Here is a 17,489-nt window from a genome sequence, read left to right on the forward strand (position 1 = left end):
TATAATGTTATGGATTTATGACCTATAAGGTTTATTAATTGGTTTAAAATTATAAGTTTTTACAATATATTATTATAAAATGAACCTTGGTGCATTATCGTTTTTGACTGACGTCTGTTCTACAAACCAACTTGCATCACACCACACTACCGATCATTATATTATTTCTCGCACATTGTATGCATGTCACTGTTACCTTTATAATATAGGTTACAGGTACTCAATTTAATGCACACACACAAATACGATATTTCAGTTGAAATTTTGATGTCTAAAGATTAAACTAGATTTGTTTAAATATATTTTAATACATATATCTTCTAGCTAATATACGTATACATAATACAGCTCTGAATAGTGTTTATGCAATAGAGTTATACATATATTATATATACCAATCTATTTTTTTTTTTTATCAATAAACTTTCAAGTGAAAACAGATTTGTTTATGATATTAAAAACATTACATAATATACATAGTAATATGATGTTTTTGTAATATTAACAGTTTTTGACATAAAAGTTTGAAATGAATTAATAAATGAAAAATGTCAACCATCGAAAGTGTTTTATCTCGGAATAATAGCTTTTGAAATATTAAGCCAAAACAAGCGTTATTTTTCAAATCATATTATAATTAAATATTTTTTCATGTTTACATATTGTTTCTAATATAATAACTTGTTTACCTAGAAATATAAAGTTCCAATTTTTTTTTTCAAATGAAGATAAATAACTACTGACAATAATCACTATGATTAAATTGAATTTATAGTACCTACGGATTTAGTATGCTATACTGATGTCTAAACAGGTACCTATAATTAATACAACTTTAAAATATGAAAAGCTTTTATGTTTTTTTCAATCGATAATATACATAATGTTATAAAATTAACTAGATTTATTTTTAATGAACAATTTTCTCGTTTCTGCACAATCCAGTGATGTCTTATTTGTTTTCGTTTAAAATCGATTTTAAATCCCAAATTATTCGACAAGCAATTCAAAATAGAACTGACATATAGGACATATTAACTGTAGGACGTAGATATTTTCTATACTATATGTTATTATACATTTAAACATTTTTAGTGAATGTCAACAAAATTATATTTCAAGTTTTTCAAATAGCATTGAACATAATGTATAATAGTATATTTTATTGTGATATTATATGTTAAAAGCCTTGCAATTTATGATGAAAAGACGTTTATATTTTTTTAATAATGATTTTTTTTATCATGTTATTTTATCGGCCGAATGAACTCATTTAGTTTGGTTTTTATTAGACTAACGTTTTGACATTCAAGGCCATGACTGAATTAACATTTTTTTTTACATTATACGTTTATTATAATAGATGAAAATACAGGAACTTTTACATACATTTTATATTTTTGGAGTAATCACAATAATATAAACGATATTTTTAAATATCAATCATTGTTAAGTTCAAAATTGTTTAAATATTCAGTACTACCTACCTATGTCAAATCAGATTTCCACAATTCATACACATTCATAATATTAAAATACTTTATTAACATATAAGATAATATACATCATTGCATTTTAATTTCAATATGGTTGTTATGAATTATGATGAGTTTAAAATAAGTACCTACCAATACTCGTATTATTTCAGTTAACCCCTCTATCCTTTTTTAAGAGCTTTTTATTTCTGTGCTAACGATCAATTGTATATATATCTACTACACGATGGATATACACACTATGATCAACTTTTACGTTTTTGAACAACCTGCAATCTTATGATCTAGTCAATGTAAATAGATTGTTGAAGTGTAAAAGGTAAAATAATAAATATAACAGTGAATACTTATTCCAAAACGATTATAATATTGAATTTTGAATTAATCACTCTTTGGGTTTTTTTTTATAACAATTGCAAATAAATAAGTGAATTTTTGATGAAGCATACTTTTGTAAACACGTTCATTTTAACATGTAGATACGTCAAATATATTTTTTATAATCTTTTAATCATTTGTTTTATGAACTTGTGTTTGTCGCAGAATATGTGGATTTTGAAATTATCGTAATATAAAATGGAATATTATATTATTTTGATCACGAAAATAAGTGATAATTTATTTACATCGAATGGATCAATTGTTTACATTATGATAACTTAAATATCGTCAAACACCTATAATATTAAGGTAAACAGTGGTGGTATAACATAATACACTTTATAATAAAAACATAAAAAATAGGTTATATGATTTATTTGTTTTTTTTAATAATAATTATTCATATTATGATCTAATTATATAATATTATGTTCCTTATGAATCGTAATAGTCTAGTTACATAATATTGTGGTATTACAGTTACAGGCCAGGTCATATTTATTGAATATTTTAATAGTTATGAAAGTGATATTTACAATAATTTAGCTTATTTTATACTTAGGGCAACTTTTCGCTAGTTTTATATACTTACTATATTTATAGGTACTTGATACCTATGAAGGTATGTTCTAAATATTTTATATTCTATATATATTCTTAGGTATTTGATTTTGAGCATTAATTCTTATAAACGTTATCTTGTAGACTCTAATACTATAAAATGGAAATATTCCATAAAAATAATATTTTAGATAAATAACTTCATATAATAACAATACAGTTTCAAAATATGATTAAAACCAGTTAAAATCGTCAATAATTGTAAGTAAATTGTAGTTGGTTTAGTATAGGTACACTAGGTAGTATACTGGTGTATAACTTTAACTATAACCTAACCTAACTTACGTCGAGTAAACATGTTATTATGTGCCTAAAATATCATGTATTGTTGTGTTTAAATAATTATTTGATCGGTTATTGGATAGGTACATACAGCGGCGTAGATACGATTTTTTTCTGGGGGGGGGGGGGAGTAAATTATATTTATGACACAAATTACAAGTTGTTAGTTAAACTAAACGTCATTTTTATTTTGTTTCAAATTGGTATTAATTCCATCATCGAAAAATGCAAAAAAAAGATTACTTCAAAAATAATCAGTATCACAAAAGATAAAATACCAATATAAAAAGTTTTTTTTGGGTGGTTGGGGGGGAGTGGAAACCCCTTACACCCCCTCCCCGGTAACTACGCCACTGGGAACATAGACATATCACATATTACATTGCATTAGCCAATATTATTATAAAATCATGTATATTGATGACGTAAAGTATCAGTACGCTTTCTTCTCCCATAACCTCATGTATGTACTATATATAGTACTCATGGCCCATATGTCAGTAGCACATAATGTCAGGTATACCTATAATACATTTTTAAAAATAACCATGTATATTGTATATAAGACACTGCTATATCTATTTATTTATACATAACACAAAAACCAAAATATCGTGGATATTATTTTTGATGAATTAAAAAAATTGATTATCACCCTGTATAATACAAATAATACATTAACAGTTCTCAAATTTTCATTTGCATATTATAACTATCTTTTTTATTTGTAGGTAATATAAAATTATCTTTCACCAGTCTCTTGCTACGATGAAAAAGCTGTATGCTTAAAATAGTGGTTTAATTGTACTTAATTTAAAGTGCAAATTTAGTTATTTTCTATAATTTATATTTTACTTTATAACCATATCAGAGAATTGGGTGAAAATAATTGGAATTTAAAATCTACAATGATTTTTGGATGGCGACGGATATTCGTTTTAGCTTTAAGTCAAAACTCATTAAGCTCTAGCCTATAGTAATTCAATTTAATACACATTTTGAGCGGCATTGTTTGGACAAAAGCATACATTTTATTTTTGCACAAGAGAAGTTTTTACAACTTCAATTCAATAATTATTATTATAAATGTATTAACGTTGAACAAATGTGTTGGTTGGTAATAAAAATAAATAAAACGCCGGTGATGATCATATTTATGGAGTAGGTACCACGAAATTGTTTGTAGATATCGTATTTTGAATGTACAATACGATATGCCGATATTGTTTTGTTAAATTGTTATTATTTATTTATTTTTTTTTGTATATCTAATTTCTAAGAAGAGAAAAATATTAATAACACAACTAATATAGGGACCATCAATGTTTTATAATAGAAACATTTTGTAGGAGTTTCCTTGCGCATAAATTATTGTTAAAAGACTATACTGTTGTTTTTTTTATCATTATTATTATTATTCCATTTTTTAAAACTATGGTGAACAGAAATTACCGGAGTGAATAAAAACCGATCCGATGAGGGTATTCTATTGTTTTACACTATCGGCCACGCATTATTATTATTTTTGTTTTCGAGCAATTTCCTGAGGGCCACACCCCGTTTACGAGTTTTGACGCATAATTGGATTCTGACATTCAACAAACACACACACACACACACACATAGTTCGTTACGGATAAATACAAAAGTAAAATAAGGAGAAAAAACTACTCTTGAAAAACTTGTTTAAAATCAAAAATTAGAAAAATATTCAATGATAATGTAGGTAGAAGATAGTATTAAAATAGTACGCCACATACGAAACTTAATAGTTTACACTTTAAAAACATTTTTTTTTTTTTTTTTTTTGTTATAGTTCCTAAAGGTATTAGAAACAAATTATTTAAACCAAAAAATCTTATTGTTTTTATAATTGCTTTCTTCTTGAATGATAGTTGATACAATATAGTAATTGTATTTTATCAAGAAAAATAAGTTTTTAGTATAGTATTAAATGCTCTAAAGTCTGAAGATGTTGAATTACAAAAAAATTTATATAGTGTACATTCTTTATCTTATGTTAGTAAGTGAAAAAAAATTTTGCGAAATCATCAACCAAGAATGAAAAAAAAGATTAAACGTAAATAAATCTGGTTATGTTGATATCGTTCCAAATTAATTCCTAATAAATAAAATATTTAACTTATTTTATATAAGTAAGAAGTTATATTCTTAAAAAACACTCGATTTTTAATAACAGAAAAACTTTTCTACCTGCCTACAACTATGAAACAAAGATTTTAAATATGGAATATATTTTACTCAAAGGGAAGACACTTTAAGAACTTTTGTTTTATCACGATTTTATACAAACCATTTGATATTATTTTTATCAATAAAGTGGTTTATTTTACAAATAATATTTAAAGATGATTATTAAATAATAATGAGTTCAGTGTTGTATGACAATGTTTTTATCTTGATGTGGAATTGCAAAATAGTCTATAGTTTATAGGTGATACTTATATACATTTTCATGATTATAAACTAATCTGCTATTTTTAGTCTGTCGACTGGATTAAATATATCTCTAAATTTAATTTTTCTCTGATGTGGAAGAAGAAATTTTTTATAAAATAATATTTATTTTTTAATACAGCCCAGTTTATAATACGTCTATATCAAATTTTCCAATGATTTTTTTTTTATAAAAATTCTTCACTTTTACACTTACGCCAATAATATAAAGTGGTATACAGTTTATATTTATAATATCTATGTCTATAGAAAAATAATCGTATGCGCAACATTGCGTCTAGAAAGACGAAAGTTAAGACAAGTTTCAATTATGTTAGCTTTCATATAATTATTATTATAGTATATTTTAAACGTTTATACTTATTTGCATCCACGTCATACTTTGTTATGAAAAATACCAAAATGAAAAATCCTTTCATACACTCAATAATTTTTATAAGCTCTAACCTTAAATACTTATTAATTAAGATTAAAGTCGTTGTCTTGGGAACATTATTGCTAAATATAACGCCTACACCTATACTTACTTTACGTCAGTTAAATATAGTTTACAACCTGAAACTATATTACTACGTGTTGATATCAACACAACTCAAACATAGTCATAAATGTCCATTTCTTAAATAAAGTCGACTAGATATTAAAATCTACGATGCACATTGTATATAATATCCTCAATATATACTCATGTAGAGATCTCAGATCTCTACAGGAGCCTTGTATTAAGTGCAAGGTGAAAATTGAATAACATTTTCAATATAATATAATACAATAGTATGCATGTTACAACATTAATAAACTCTGTGCTTAGTACATAAAATTCCTTTAAGGATGTTTAATTAATAATATTATAGTAGGTACTTTAAAACGGTTGATTTTTTTTTATAATTAAAACTAATCCACAATTTTACAGTTTACGATATACTCTGATTTTGATTAATATGCATAGATAAGACTACGACAAACGTTTCGATGGCTTATGTTCCCATCCAAGTCTCCTATACTCTACTTCTGAGCATAGAGCGCGGGATGGGGATGTAACGAGAACGGGCTTCAGATATATAGGTACGCGCATTCAATATTACACGTTATACGCTCGGCGAGTATTTTTTTATTTATTTATTTTTTTTTTTTTTGAGGTCATAGTGATAATAATTGATTTCTGAAGAAACAACAATAATAACTTCGAGTATTTATCGAAATTTAGTAAAAAAAAAAAAAATAATAATAATAATAAAAGACGAGTCTGTGCGGGGGCCCGGTCGCGGATATACCTACGAGCGCGCGCACCTATACAGTCACGTCTCGACTACGACGGCGTACCGTATAATTACACCGAAATCAAAACCACAATTTATCCGGCGATATTATAATATTATTATTATTCCTCATACGAAATATAATATTTTTTACGAATAACGTTTTTGGTTTATATTTTTTTCCCGCTTTTTCCGTAGTTCTTTATTCCTCCTCTGCGCCCGCTGTCCTTACGTTTCATACACTACATATCACCACCGTCGTATATATAAATATCGGTTCTAATTTCGACACGGTCCGTGTTTTGGATAACGACAAGAAAAACCGTCCGTTTTTCTGTACACGATGCCCACTATTCGAGCGTGGTGTGTATGCGCGTTATAATACATACACACGTATTTGGATGATTTTTTATTTTGTTTCGTTACTATTATTATTATTTAATCCATTTCGGACGATTTCAATTGGTTATTCTGTACAGGCGGATGGCGTTATTATTATTATACGTCCCATTCTCGTCATATTATAAGTACCGTAGGAAATTCGTACGAGGTGAATTACAAAAAACAAAACAATAACAAAAAAAAACGAAAATATTTATTACGAATATTGTAGGTACCACCAATATATGATGATATAAAACTTACGCGCACGTTAATACGGCTAAGACCCGATCACGGAAACATTAAAATAATAACGTAGTATTTTTGTTGTGGTTATTATTTTACCTTTTTACTAGATATTTTTTTATTTTTTTTTTGTGGTTCAATTATTTTACTTTGGACAAACGAAGTTCATTGTCATGATTTCGTATACCGTCGTGTCACCCAATATCGTAATATTACTTAATTAATATCATTACTCTATATTATATTATATTGCGTACGGATTACATATTATAAAACAAAATTATTAATGGGAACGGTGGGTTTGTTGTGATTATCTCGATGTCCGTGTTAAATTGTAAAATATAAAAACTGTTTAACGTTAGAAACCTACGACGAAATCAGTTTACAACAAATAATAAACAACAATATACCTAGGTACTATATTAAAATATATTGTCATTGTTCGTGAAACTATATAACAATATTATTGTATAAACAGCTGCCCACACATCATTATCATTGAATATAATCAGGTACATCAGAGAAAATTCGCGTTTTATTTTATTGCACGCTCAACATGGAAACATTTGATATTTTTTTATTTTTTCAATGCGTTTTGTTCCAAATTCGTCTTTAAAATGTAAATGCGCCAACACTGGCGTTTTCGCTTGAATAGTTGCAGGAATCGCAAGAAAATTTAAATGCATTTCGTTCAGAATTTTGCGACTTCTTGGAATCGTTTGGATTCTTAGATTCTTTAAGGGGCTTGAAGCGAGTTGTTGGTTTTACTGATCTGTTTTTTTTCATTCCTTTCAATCAAACAAACTAAAAGTAAAGAAATCAGTTAAGGCGATCATTTTGTTTTCAACGAAATTATTAATTTAGGGCTCACCCGAATTCTGTTTACAATCATTTTTCATCTGCAATTATTTCAAATTTAAATAAATCTATTCCGAATGCTGAGAATAGGTAACTATATAGTCACACCCAATTACTGTATCTAACTTTTTGTTCATTTTATTTTTTATATTATACAATGTGAAAAATAACCACTGCTTATTTTATACATTGCCTTTTGGCATTAATAATTTAGCAGTGACGTCTTAAATCAAATATGACACTTGAAAGACCTTTTATATAGGTTGTTTATTACAAATGTATTACGTATGCACAAAGTTCAATATCTAATTTCTGCCCGAGTACAAAACAAATATTATTAATTTTATTTGGAGCTTATATTTTACTTATAAAATGTTTATTTATAAGATTATGTCGTATACTTTTACGGTTTGCCAATAAACTGTACTTAAACACTATCATCAATAAAATTTTTATTGGCGTTCACCTCATTTGTAGTGCTGCGTCTATATCTCAATATAAGGACTACAAACTCACTTTTAATTTGACTTCCAGTATAGGTAATTCAGTACGAATCTAGAAATAAATTATTTTATTTCTTATATTATACAATGTGAAAAATAACCACTGTTTATTTTATGCATTGCCGTTTGACAGTAATCGAATGGACGTTTTGTAAAATATATCTTCTTTAAAGATGAAAACCGACAACACTTTCTGGAGCGTTTGTATAGTGTAAAAATGCACTTGAAGGAAAAAAACTAAATATAAACAATTTTTAACTAATGACGTTGGAGAAGCTCTTTAATGAGTTTACGTCAGTTGATCATATTATGAAATTTGTCGTAGTAAAAATTAGTCGTATACGTTTGGTCACTTTGTTAATTGATCGCATATAGTTAATAATTGGCCATCGCATAATTTTGTCGAATATTTGCTTAGAATATTAAGCGATTTCACATGCAGACCTTTTTGTTAATTAATCGGACGATATTATGGGTGTGACTTTGTTGAAACTTTAGGTATTTCATAAACCTTTTTGTTAATCGGCATAAGAATGAACAAGAATGTACAAAAGTGCGATCATCATTAAATACTACATCTAAGATATACATTAATTGCGTATAAATAACGATTGATCCCGTCTTAACTTTTTCCATGCAAATAATGCAACACGGTTGGGCATCATGAAATATATAGATATAGTATTTTTAATAATTTTCCTTCTCAACATAACAAGCTTAGGACAGTGGCAAAACTAAATTATAGACTTTATTCAAAACTGTTTCTTATTTAAACATTAGTACACACTACATACAAATATACAATAATATACTATTTAAAGCCAAACAATTAATAGGTACTTAATAAAAATACTAAATAAACTAACCATATAAATTACATTTTTTTCATATAGTATTATTCTAAATTTCTCTAAGTTTGCATTATTAATTTCAAATTTTCCTTTCTTCTTGGTCTTTTCGAAGTTTGTTTGTATGTTTTTATTTTTTTAATACTGTTATTTTTATTAATAAGCTTCACTTTAGATGTCTAACTTTATCAAAATATAGGTGCGAAACGGTGAGTTATAATGTCGAAGAAATAATTCTGGTTCATTAGTAATTTTGGTTATCTCTAGCGGTTTATTGGCTCATACATTTGGTGGAAAACCACATCAGGATATACACATTTGTCACATAAATAATAGTAATAAAAACATTTGACAGCTGTTTATAATGTCATTATGTATTACATACAGTCGAACTTCCTCCGATTTTTTAACTTCAACCAGGTACTTCGAACTAACCAAGGTCGACTGTATTTTTAAATACGAGTAATATATAGGAAAATTGTTGTAAGGACAATACCTATATTTTATGGAGCGCAATTGTGTTTCACTGAATTATGTATATCGATATTGATATATCATTTATTACACGAATATTTGATAAATATTTATCAGGGATATAGTCAATGCTTGACTTTAGGAGTGACGCGAGGGTCTGAACACCCCAATTCAATTTTTAGATACCCTAGCGTGCCACTATTTTTTTTTTTTTAGACCTGCAGGACGCACGGAATGGTACTTTTTTACATAATTACAAAGATACAGCTCTGTGTTATAATCATGGACAACAATTTAATATCTTACAATTTAACTTAGCCAACTTCAAGCGAAATGTAATTTTCAAGAAAATAAAAGTTAAGTCAATAAGTCATGTAAATGTTTAGGAGTTCAGAGTTTCAGACACATGTTATGATTGTTATGTTATAATAAATCAATACTATAGGTATGTTAGTTAAAAATTTTGTACATCATGGCCTTCGAGCAACACTTAACATTTTATTGAGGAGAGCCGTTATCGAATATTTGTTGATGATTTAAGTACATGATATATAGGTACAATAAAAATGCGTACGCTATTACTATAATTACTATTGATATGTCAAATATATACTTTTTTAATTATTCTTCTAAGATTTGTTCGTTATAAAAAATATGATATACACTGAACGTATTATATAACTTCTTTACGATTATATATTACTTACAGTTTGTTGAAAGTATATCCTATATTATACACACAGATTGTTTTCGATTATTGTTTTCCTTCGATCATTTAATCATTTCTTGTTTTCGGATCGTTTCCTTTTTATTTTAAAACATATTATTTCAGTTGCTCGGAACAAAGTTTGATGATGTTTTTTTTTGAATCGGTTGTGAATTATGGATCATATATTTTAGCGAATGACAACTGTCGCAAACCCTCTTTTCCATTTGTTTCAAAACGAAGGGAGGGGGCAATTCCGGCCTTATGCTACTGTTCGATTCCTCGTTTCATAAGTTTGGCATTTCCAATTTAAAATTTCATATCGTTTTCCATTTGGTTATATAGGTAGAACTGCCTTGTCAGAAATACCTTTGTATTCATTGAAGGATCACTTTTATATTTTTATGTGAAAAAGTGTATACGAAGCAATTGCATAGAAGAAAAAGTACTACACGAGGGAATATTCGAAACATAAACACAAGCCATCCAAGAGCCTAGAAATTAAAATATGTTTATGCAATATGATTTACGATGAAAATAATATGTGTTTTCGATTAAATTTATATTTGTACAAAAAAAGTTTGCGTAATATATTATGGTGTACAGCTAGAAAATATCAAATAAATTAGCTCCGTATAACATGTATCATATTATTACATCATTCAATATGTCATGTTATACGAAATATTATACCTAGTATGTACAATAAATTATTTTAAAATTTACATGGATTTATAATTACATACTTACTATAATACTATGATACAAATGTTAACAATTTGCACATATAAAATAAACTATGAGAAAATAATAATAAAAATAATACGATGAGAAGGATATAAAATTATTATTATTATTATTATTATTACTATAGTATTATTATTGAGAAACGTCTACGATGCCAGCCATCACTAAGAGTTCGATTGAACAGAAATTGTATCCTCTTAGGATTTTGAAAAGTCCATCGTCTCCCCATTTCGAATTCCAAGAGTTCATCGCCAACCAGTATTCATCTCCGTCCTCATCAACACCCCATCCGATTAACTTGACGTGATGGTATCCTATAAGTTCGCCGACCGTAGACTTGTAAACTCCTATAAGTATCGCAAACGCACAACGTTAGGTATTTGCACAAGCGATTTACAGCTCTGGTCTTATAGATTTTACACGCACAACACTATGAAATTAATGTCGGTGATGCAGTGAGTATATTACGAAATTTGGGACCAGAATTATATTGTTCACTAAAAATTAAAATCGAATTCTGTTTTCTTTTTCCACAATACATTTTACTTTCAAAATGTTTATAAATAAGCGCTGTAATGATTGATGTTCCTAACATTATGTAAAATAAATTTTTTTTCCACAGAACCAAATCAGCTACAAACTGTTGGCCTAAACTTATGTATTACTTTTTAAGCTAATTGATGATCTTAATTTATGGGAATTCATATGATTCCGGGCCCTTGTTACAACCTAGCACTAGCAGATACCAACCTTTTTTGTAGCCCATAAAATTCTCGTACACGTACATGAACGCAGTCACTGGACCGTAGGTCAAGATCTCCTGTTGGATTTGTTTGACGTTCGTCCACGAAGTCATGTAAACGACAGAAGCTACGGCAAAAAAAAAATCACACATACATACATAAATTATTTGGAAGTATTATAAGGTAGTATAGTCGTAGACGCTTTTAAAGCTCTAAACACGACGGAACTTCGATATCAATATTCAGCTTAAATTGTGAAAGACAATATGTAACATTAAAATATAATTACTTTTATGTAAATCGTCTTCGTATTTAACTTTATAGTCTTTGTTAACGCACTTTTCTCTGCAAACCGTCATTTGCGTTCTACGGAGACTCGAACAATTTGTTAAGCTGCTGTCACCATAATGATCGCAGGGCCTGTTTCTATATGGCTGGCAACCCTGTACAAAAAAAAGAAATCGGAAACTAAAATACGGGTATTATGATACTTTAAGTGATTTTATTACATTAAATTATGTTCACGATAAATTAGTAAAATATAATAATTAATTCGTTGCCTATGTTATTTTATACCTCATTGGAATCGAAGTTACCACCAGTCACTATTCCATTGCCCCTGGTAAATTCCCAAGCTTTAAACGCCGAACCACCGTTACAACCCAATATTTCGTCATCGCTGCAAGACATTAGGTTTTGAGCAGACAAGTTGTCGGTAAATGATCCATTGCTTGCTATACAAAGTCGGTCCGTGAACGCCGAAGCTACTGCTACCGCCTAAAATAAGCATAATATAGGCATAACGATAAGCTTAGATTATAGTGACCTTAATACCTTATAGTTTATATTATTATTATAATATATTTGTGGGTATAAGTGAGTTCGCATGCAAATGATAATAACAATACTAGTGGACTTTGATTTAGAACAAATATTCTATTTTCATTTAAAACATTGTTGCCGTTGATAATATTAACACTATTGATTTACCCAGCTGGAAGCACAGTTTCCTTGATCCTTGACGTCGCCGATGACATTTGCACAACTGACGAAATACTGTCGTGCATCGAATTCTTTCGGTATGTCCGTTTTATAATTGTTATCCACAGTCTTTCTACTTTTCGACCAGTTGTCGTAGTTTGTTTTTTGAACCAATTTTTGAGCGCTGGATGCGAAATTCTATAAAAAAAACCCCTCAATTTTAAACCAAACACTAAATCGAGTGCAATGCGATGCACTTTGAAGACGTATGAGGATATGACCCGACGCATGAGCCATAAGGTTAAGTAAGGTATATGCCACCTACTGTTACCACTACAGTAACCACGATAGCGGTAGTTCACCAATGTAACATAATTTTGAGAAAACGGTCAAAATATTTATCAGCAAAATCTACCCCCATTTTACCGCGAACGTTGTGCAAACACGTTTCAGACGAACACTATATGTATACTCTAACATACTTGTTGACGTATAAACCGGATGGATTTTATTGAAATTTAATACGCGTACGGGCATCAACAAAAGAGTTTGTAAACGACTACCACCGACCCTTATTTTTGTAAAGAATTTTCAATGGAAATTTGCGTCATACAATATGTGCATGGAGGCTGCAAACCATAATATTCTGAACTGCAGGATCACTGTGACGTCGTGTAGGACGAGTTTTTATTATTTAAAAATAATAATAGCAATAATGAAGGACTATCATTTACGACGTACCTCGTAAGACGATTCGGCAAAAGCCGTGGCGATTGCGGCGGCCACCCATGTGACAGATGAAATGAAAATTATGAGTGAAATAATCGAACTCATAATTTATTTCGTATTGAGTGTGTCGAAGAATGCGTAAGTCTGTCACAGGCCTTTAATTTTCACCGCGATCGTATCGACGACCGTCGTCGTATATCAATATAATAACTGTGAGAACGTTTCGATGGTCTCATTTATATCATATATCGGCTGCAATTAAATTATTAACTGTACCGGAAAACATTTTTAAGATGTTGCTATATATATATACATAATATATCATTACGGCCTGTGATTATGAAGCGCGTGTGATATCTTTGGTAATTAAGTGATTAGTGTTTTATGTGACACAATTCAAACAAAAAGAACACTTGTTTAGTACCGATGACAAGAATCAAATCCAATACTTTTTAATGAATGACGTACATTAAGTCACTTAAAAACCCCCCACTCGTTTTTTTTACTAATACTAACGAAAATGACAAATTACATTGATTACATAGTATTATTTTTCGTGTCGTTTATGACATTCGAAAAGTGGTGCGTTCTTTGTTTTTGACTAACTATGGCATTTTTTTTTTTGTATAATCTACCTAATCCTTTGATATACCTCTGATGTCTATTGGAAGGTATTAAGGTAATGTTTAGTCTAATATACAAGTTTTTGGATAGTTTTTTTTATTTTTATAACTTATTAATTATTAAGTAGGTATCAATGCTATTAGAACTCGAGTATTTCAATGTTTATTCATATCGTATTATAACACGTTATCTGCCTATAATAATTATTTATTACAGGACGCCTTAGATTAAATTATAAATTGCAATCATTGGCTACAGACTCAAACATGTTTTAAGTAAATAGGTAAATAAAATGAAAATTTATCATGAACAGTATTAGGATTAGGTAGCTAATTGTTTATGTTTTATTAAACCAATTGTGCTTATTGAAAAATAACCGATAAATATTCGAAACATTTGTACAATCTTATGAATGCCAAGTGTGTTTTTCACATAATAGTATGCATATATTTTATTAAATCTTTTTTTTTATGATTTTTATGATTAAATACGTTAACAAAATAAAAAAATTGAGGTCAAACATTATCCTATACCTAATAGGTATATTATTTATTTTTATTGGAATAAAAGGCTTCAACATCCCAGGTCATTAACCTAAAAGTAAAGGTATATTATTGTGACTTATAAATACTTATACTCAAATTATGTTCCAATACCAAAGTTATATTAAAGGTATTAATATTATTATACATTTTACGATCACATGTGTATATAATAATAATAATAATATCAGTAAGTGCTATTTCAAATTAAAGTAATCTTTCAAAATTTTATTTTTTGAGGGTATGCAGCTGATTTTAAAAATATTCCACGATAAAAATATGTCGTTCTCGGAATTAAACTCAATAAAATAATTTCATATAAAACCATCATATTATTTAACGTGTAAAACATAAAATGTATCTATATGAATTATTAAGTATGTATTTTCCTTTTTTTTTATAATAACCAGCATCTATTTTATTGCTCTGAATTCCATGTCTAACTCCTATTATAAAAAAAAAAACATATTTTGAACACAAATAATAATTACTGCAGTAAAATTAATGGTAAATACTAAATTCATATTGTATACATCCGTTCCCCTCTGTAAAATAACTTTACCTTGGTTATAAATAGAATAATATATTATTGCGTTCATGTTTATTTTTAACCAGGGATGAGGATATTATTCTGAGCAAGAAGGATATCTTGATGTCTGTGGTGTATACGTCTTATCAACCCTGAAATCCTAATTATTTTATAAACACATTTATAACTTAAAAGTTATTGTCTAAATCATTAAAATATTAATTTTTCGATTAAATTTCAACATAGAGTAACATTGACATTTTCGCTGATACACTTATTTTTTTATCAACTAAAAAAAAATAACTACAATGGTACTACCTACATTTAAGTAAATTTTGATATTTAAAATATTATTGTAAAACGTCAAATTTATAATATGTAAGTATTACAAAATAATAAGTAATAAATTCATATCGATATATATGTATATATATATATATATATATAGGTACATTGTATAGGATTGTATAAGAAATACCCATACTTTGTAGTAATAAGTATATTATTACATTTTACATGTAGGTACTTAGCTACTTTTGAAATTGCACGTATCAGTGTTTAGATATTATAAACTTACCTAAAAACTACAACTTATTTTCACAACATCATTATATTAAATCAGTTCTGAAGTAAGTATTAAAGTGTTTTTATACAATGCATTTTTCACCTGCTGCTATTATCGTATAATAAAACATTTAATTTTATCATAACTATTTTGTATTCAAACAATACCGCATAATATGCTTAATAGTTCTCTGAACAGTTGAAAAAGATATATTCGCGTTTGGAATGTGATAAAAAAAAGTCGTGTTGAAACATCTATTGTAGGTAGGTACGTATAACGCATTTAACACGATTAGGTACCAGCTATGTCACTATTTTGCCGCCGTTGCTGACGATAATATTATATTATAGTAACATTTGTTTATTTTTTTTTTTTAGTAACAATATATCCACTGCATAGGTACGCAGTGAAAGACATTAACCAGAAATAAATAGTAATTAGATTTTACGAGTACGTTTCATTTTTGACAGAATTAATGATTCCAATGAGCGCAGTTGATGTTGATTGATTCAACGGGGAACTTCATTAAAAACTATGCGGATACCTGCCGAGCTGACAATGACTGGCCGCCTTAAAAAAAAAAAAAAAAAAAAAAATGTACACGTAGGTATATATATTAGAAATAAAATAAAACAAAAATAGTCACGAGAAAGAAATTACAAAAAGGAATACAATTAATTAATAAAATAATAATAATAATAATAAGAAAATATTGTGTTCGTGTTGATTAAAAAATGGGCTTCGCGCATTCGATTGTTCTCCGTCGTGGATGACGACGTTCATCGGCGGGACATCTTTTTATTAGCTTTTATTAAAATAGTAATATTAAGATGGATTGAAAAAACGATTTCCGTTCGAAAGCCATCTGCCCTCAGTGTTCCTCCTGACACACCGTTTTTAATTGTTCCGAAAAAAAAAACCATTTGTTTTATACCGCGATACAAAATATTACAGTACGTACGCGCAGGCATAATAAAATATTATGTATATCATATTATTACGTTATAGTGTGCACTTGGACCCCCATCCGTTCAACACGTTTTCTACCGGATAAACTATATGTACATAATATAATACCTACACGGGCGGTTTTTTCCATCCCCTATTTTAGTATTATAATATTATAGGTATATTATGCATTTCTTATTTTCGCCTCAGATACCTACATTTGAACGTATAATTTTATCGAAGTTGTTTTTCGGAACAACGCACGCGATAGAAACATTAAAAATAAATTTAAATTTAGTAAAATAGAATATATATGGGTGGAAATCGTACATTTTTACTATAAATTATTAATGAGTGTGGTTGATTAGTATTTAATAGATGTGCGTTTGTCGTCGTCGTCGTCGTCGATGGACCTTGTAATAATTTGCCATATGAAATTTAATTTTAAAATACTAGCAAACATAATATGATGTACTCCAAACTGAGAATTACGAGTTGTTTTTCGCAAAGGTAAATTATAATACTTAACTTTGACAACAATGCGTTAT

At 28.3% G+C, this 17,489-nt stretch overlaps 1 protein-coding gene across 1 annotated transcript; it reads right to left on the bottom strand.

Annotated features, from left to right (window-relative positions):
• Nucleotides 1-11,364: 11,364 nt before the first annotated feature.
• Nucleotides 11,365-14,006, bottom strand: LOC107169755 (cathepsin B-like cysteine proteinase 3). The gene is made up of 6 exons (XM_015519593.2): nt 13,746-14,006; nt 13,014-13,202; nt 12,600-12,800; nt 12,313-12,466; nt 12,031-12,150; nt 11,365-11,627 (listed from the first exon to the last, which is right to left on the bottom strand). Exons 1-6 carry the CDS (start codon nt 13,836-13,838, stop codon nt 11,413-11,415), a joined length of 972 nt encoding a protein of 323 aa, XP_015375079.1. The 5' UTR covers nt 13,839-14,006; the 3' UTR covers nt 11,365-11,412.
• Between the last annotated feature and the right edge of the window lie 3,483 nt (nt 14,007-17,489).

The sequence above is a fragment of the Diuraphis noxia genome, unplaced genomic scaffold (genome assembly GCF_037042655.1).
Source record: "Diuraphis noxia isolate RWA-SAM2 unplaced genomic scaffold, SU_Dnox_SAM2 contig0002, whole genome shotgun sequence".
In the NCBI taxonomy this organism is placed as follows: domain Eukaryota; kingdom Metazoa; phylum Arthropoda; class Insecta; order Hemiptera; family Aphididae; genus Diuraphis; species Diuraphis noxia.

Excerpts from the sequence above, each read along its gene's own strand:
- LOC107169755 (XM_015519593.2), bottom strand. The coding sequence starts at position 13,838 with ATGAGTTCGATTATTTCACTCATAATTTTCATTTCATCTGTCACATGG. Across the intron at positions 12,801-13,013 it reads GAAACTGTGCTTCCAGCTGG|GCGGTAGCAGTAGCTTCGGC; the intron begins GTAAATCAATAG and ends TGCTTATTTTAG. Across the intron at positions 12,467-12,599 it reads GTAACTTCGATTCCAATGAG|GGTTGCCAGCCATATAGAAA; the intron begins GTATAAAATAAC and ends TTTTTTGTACAG.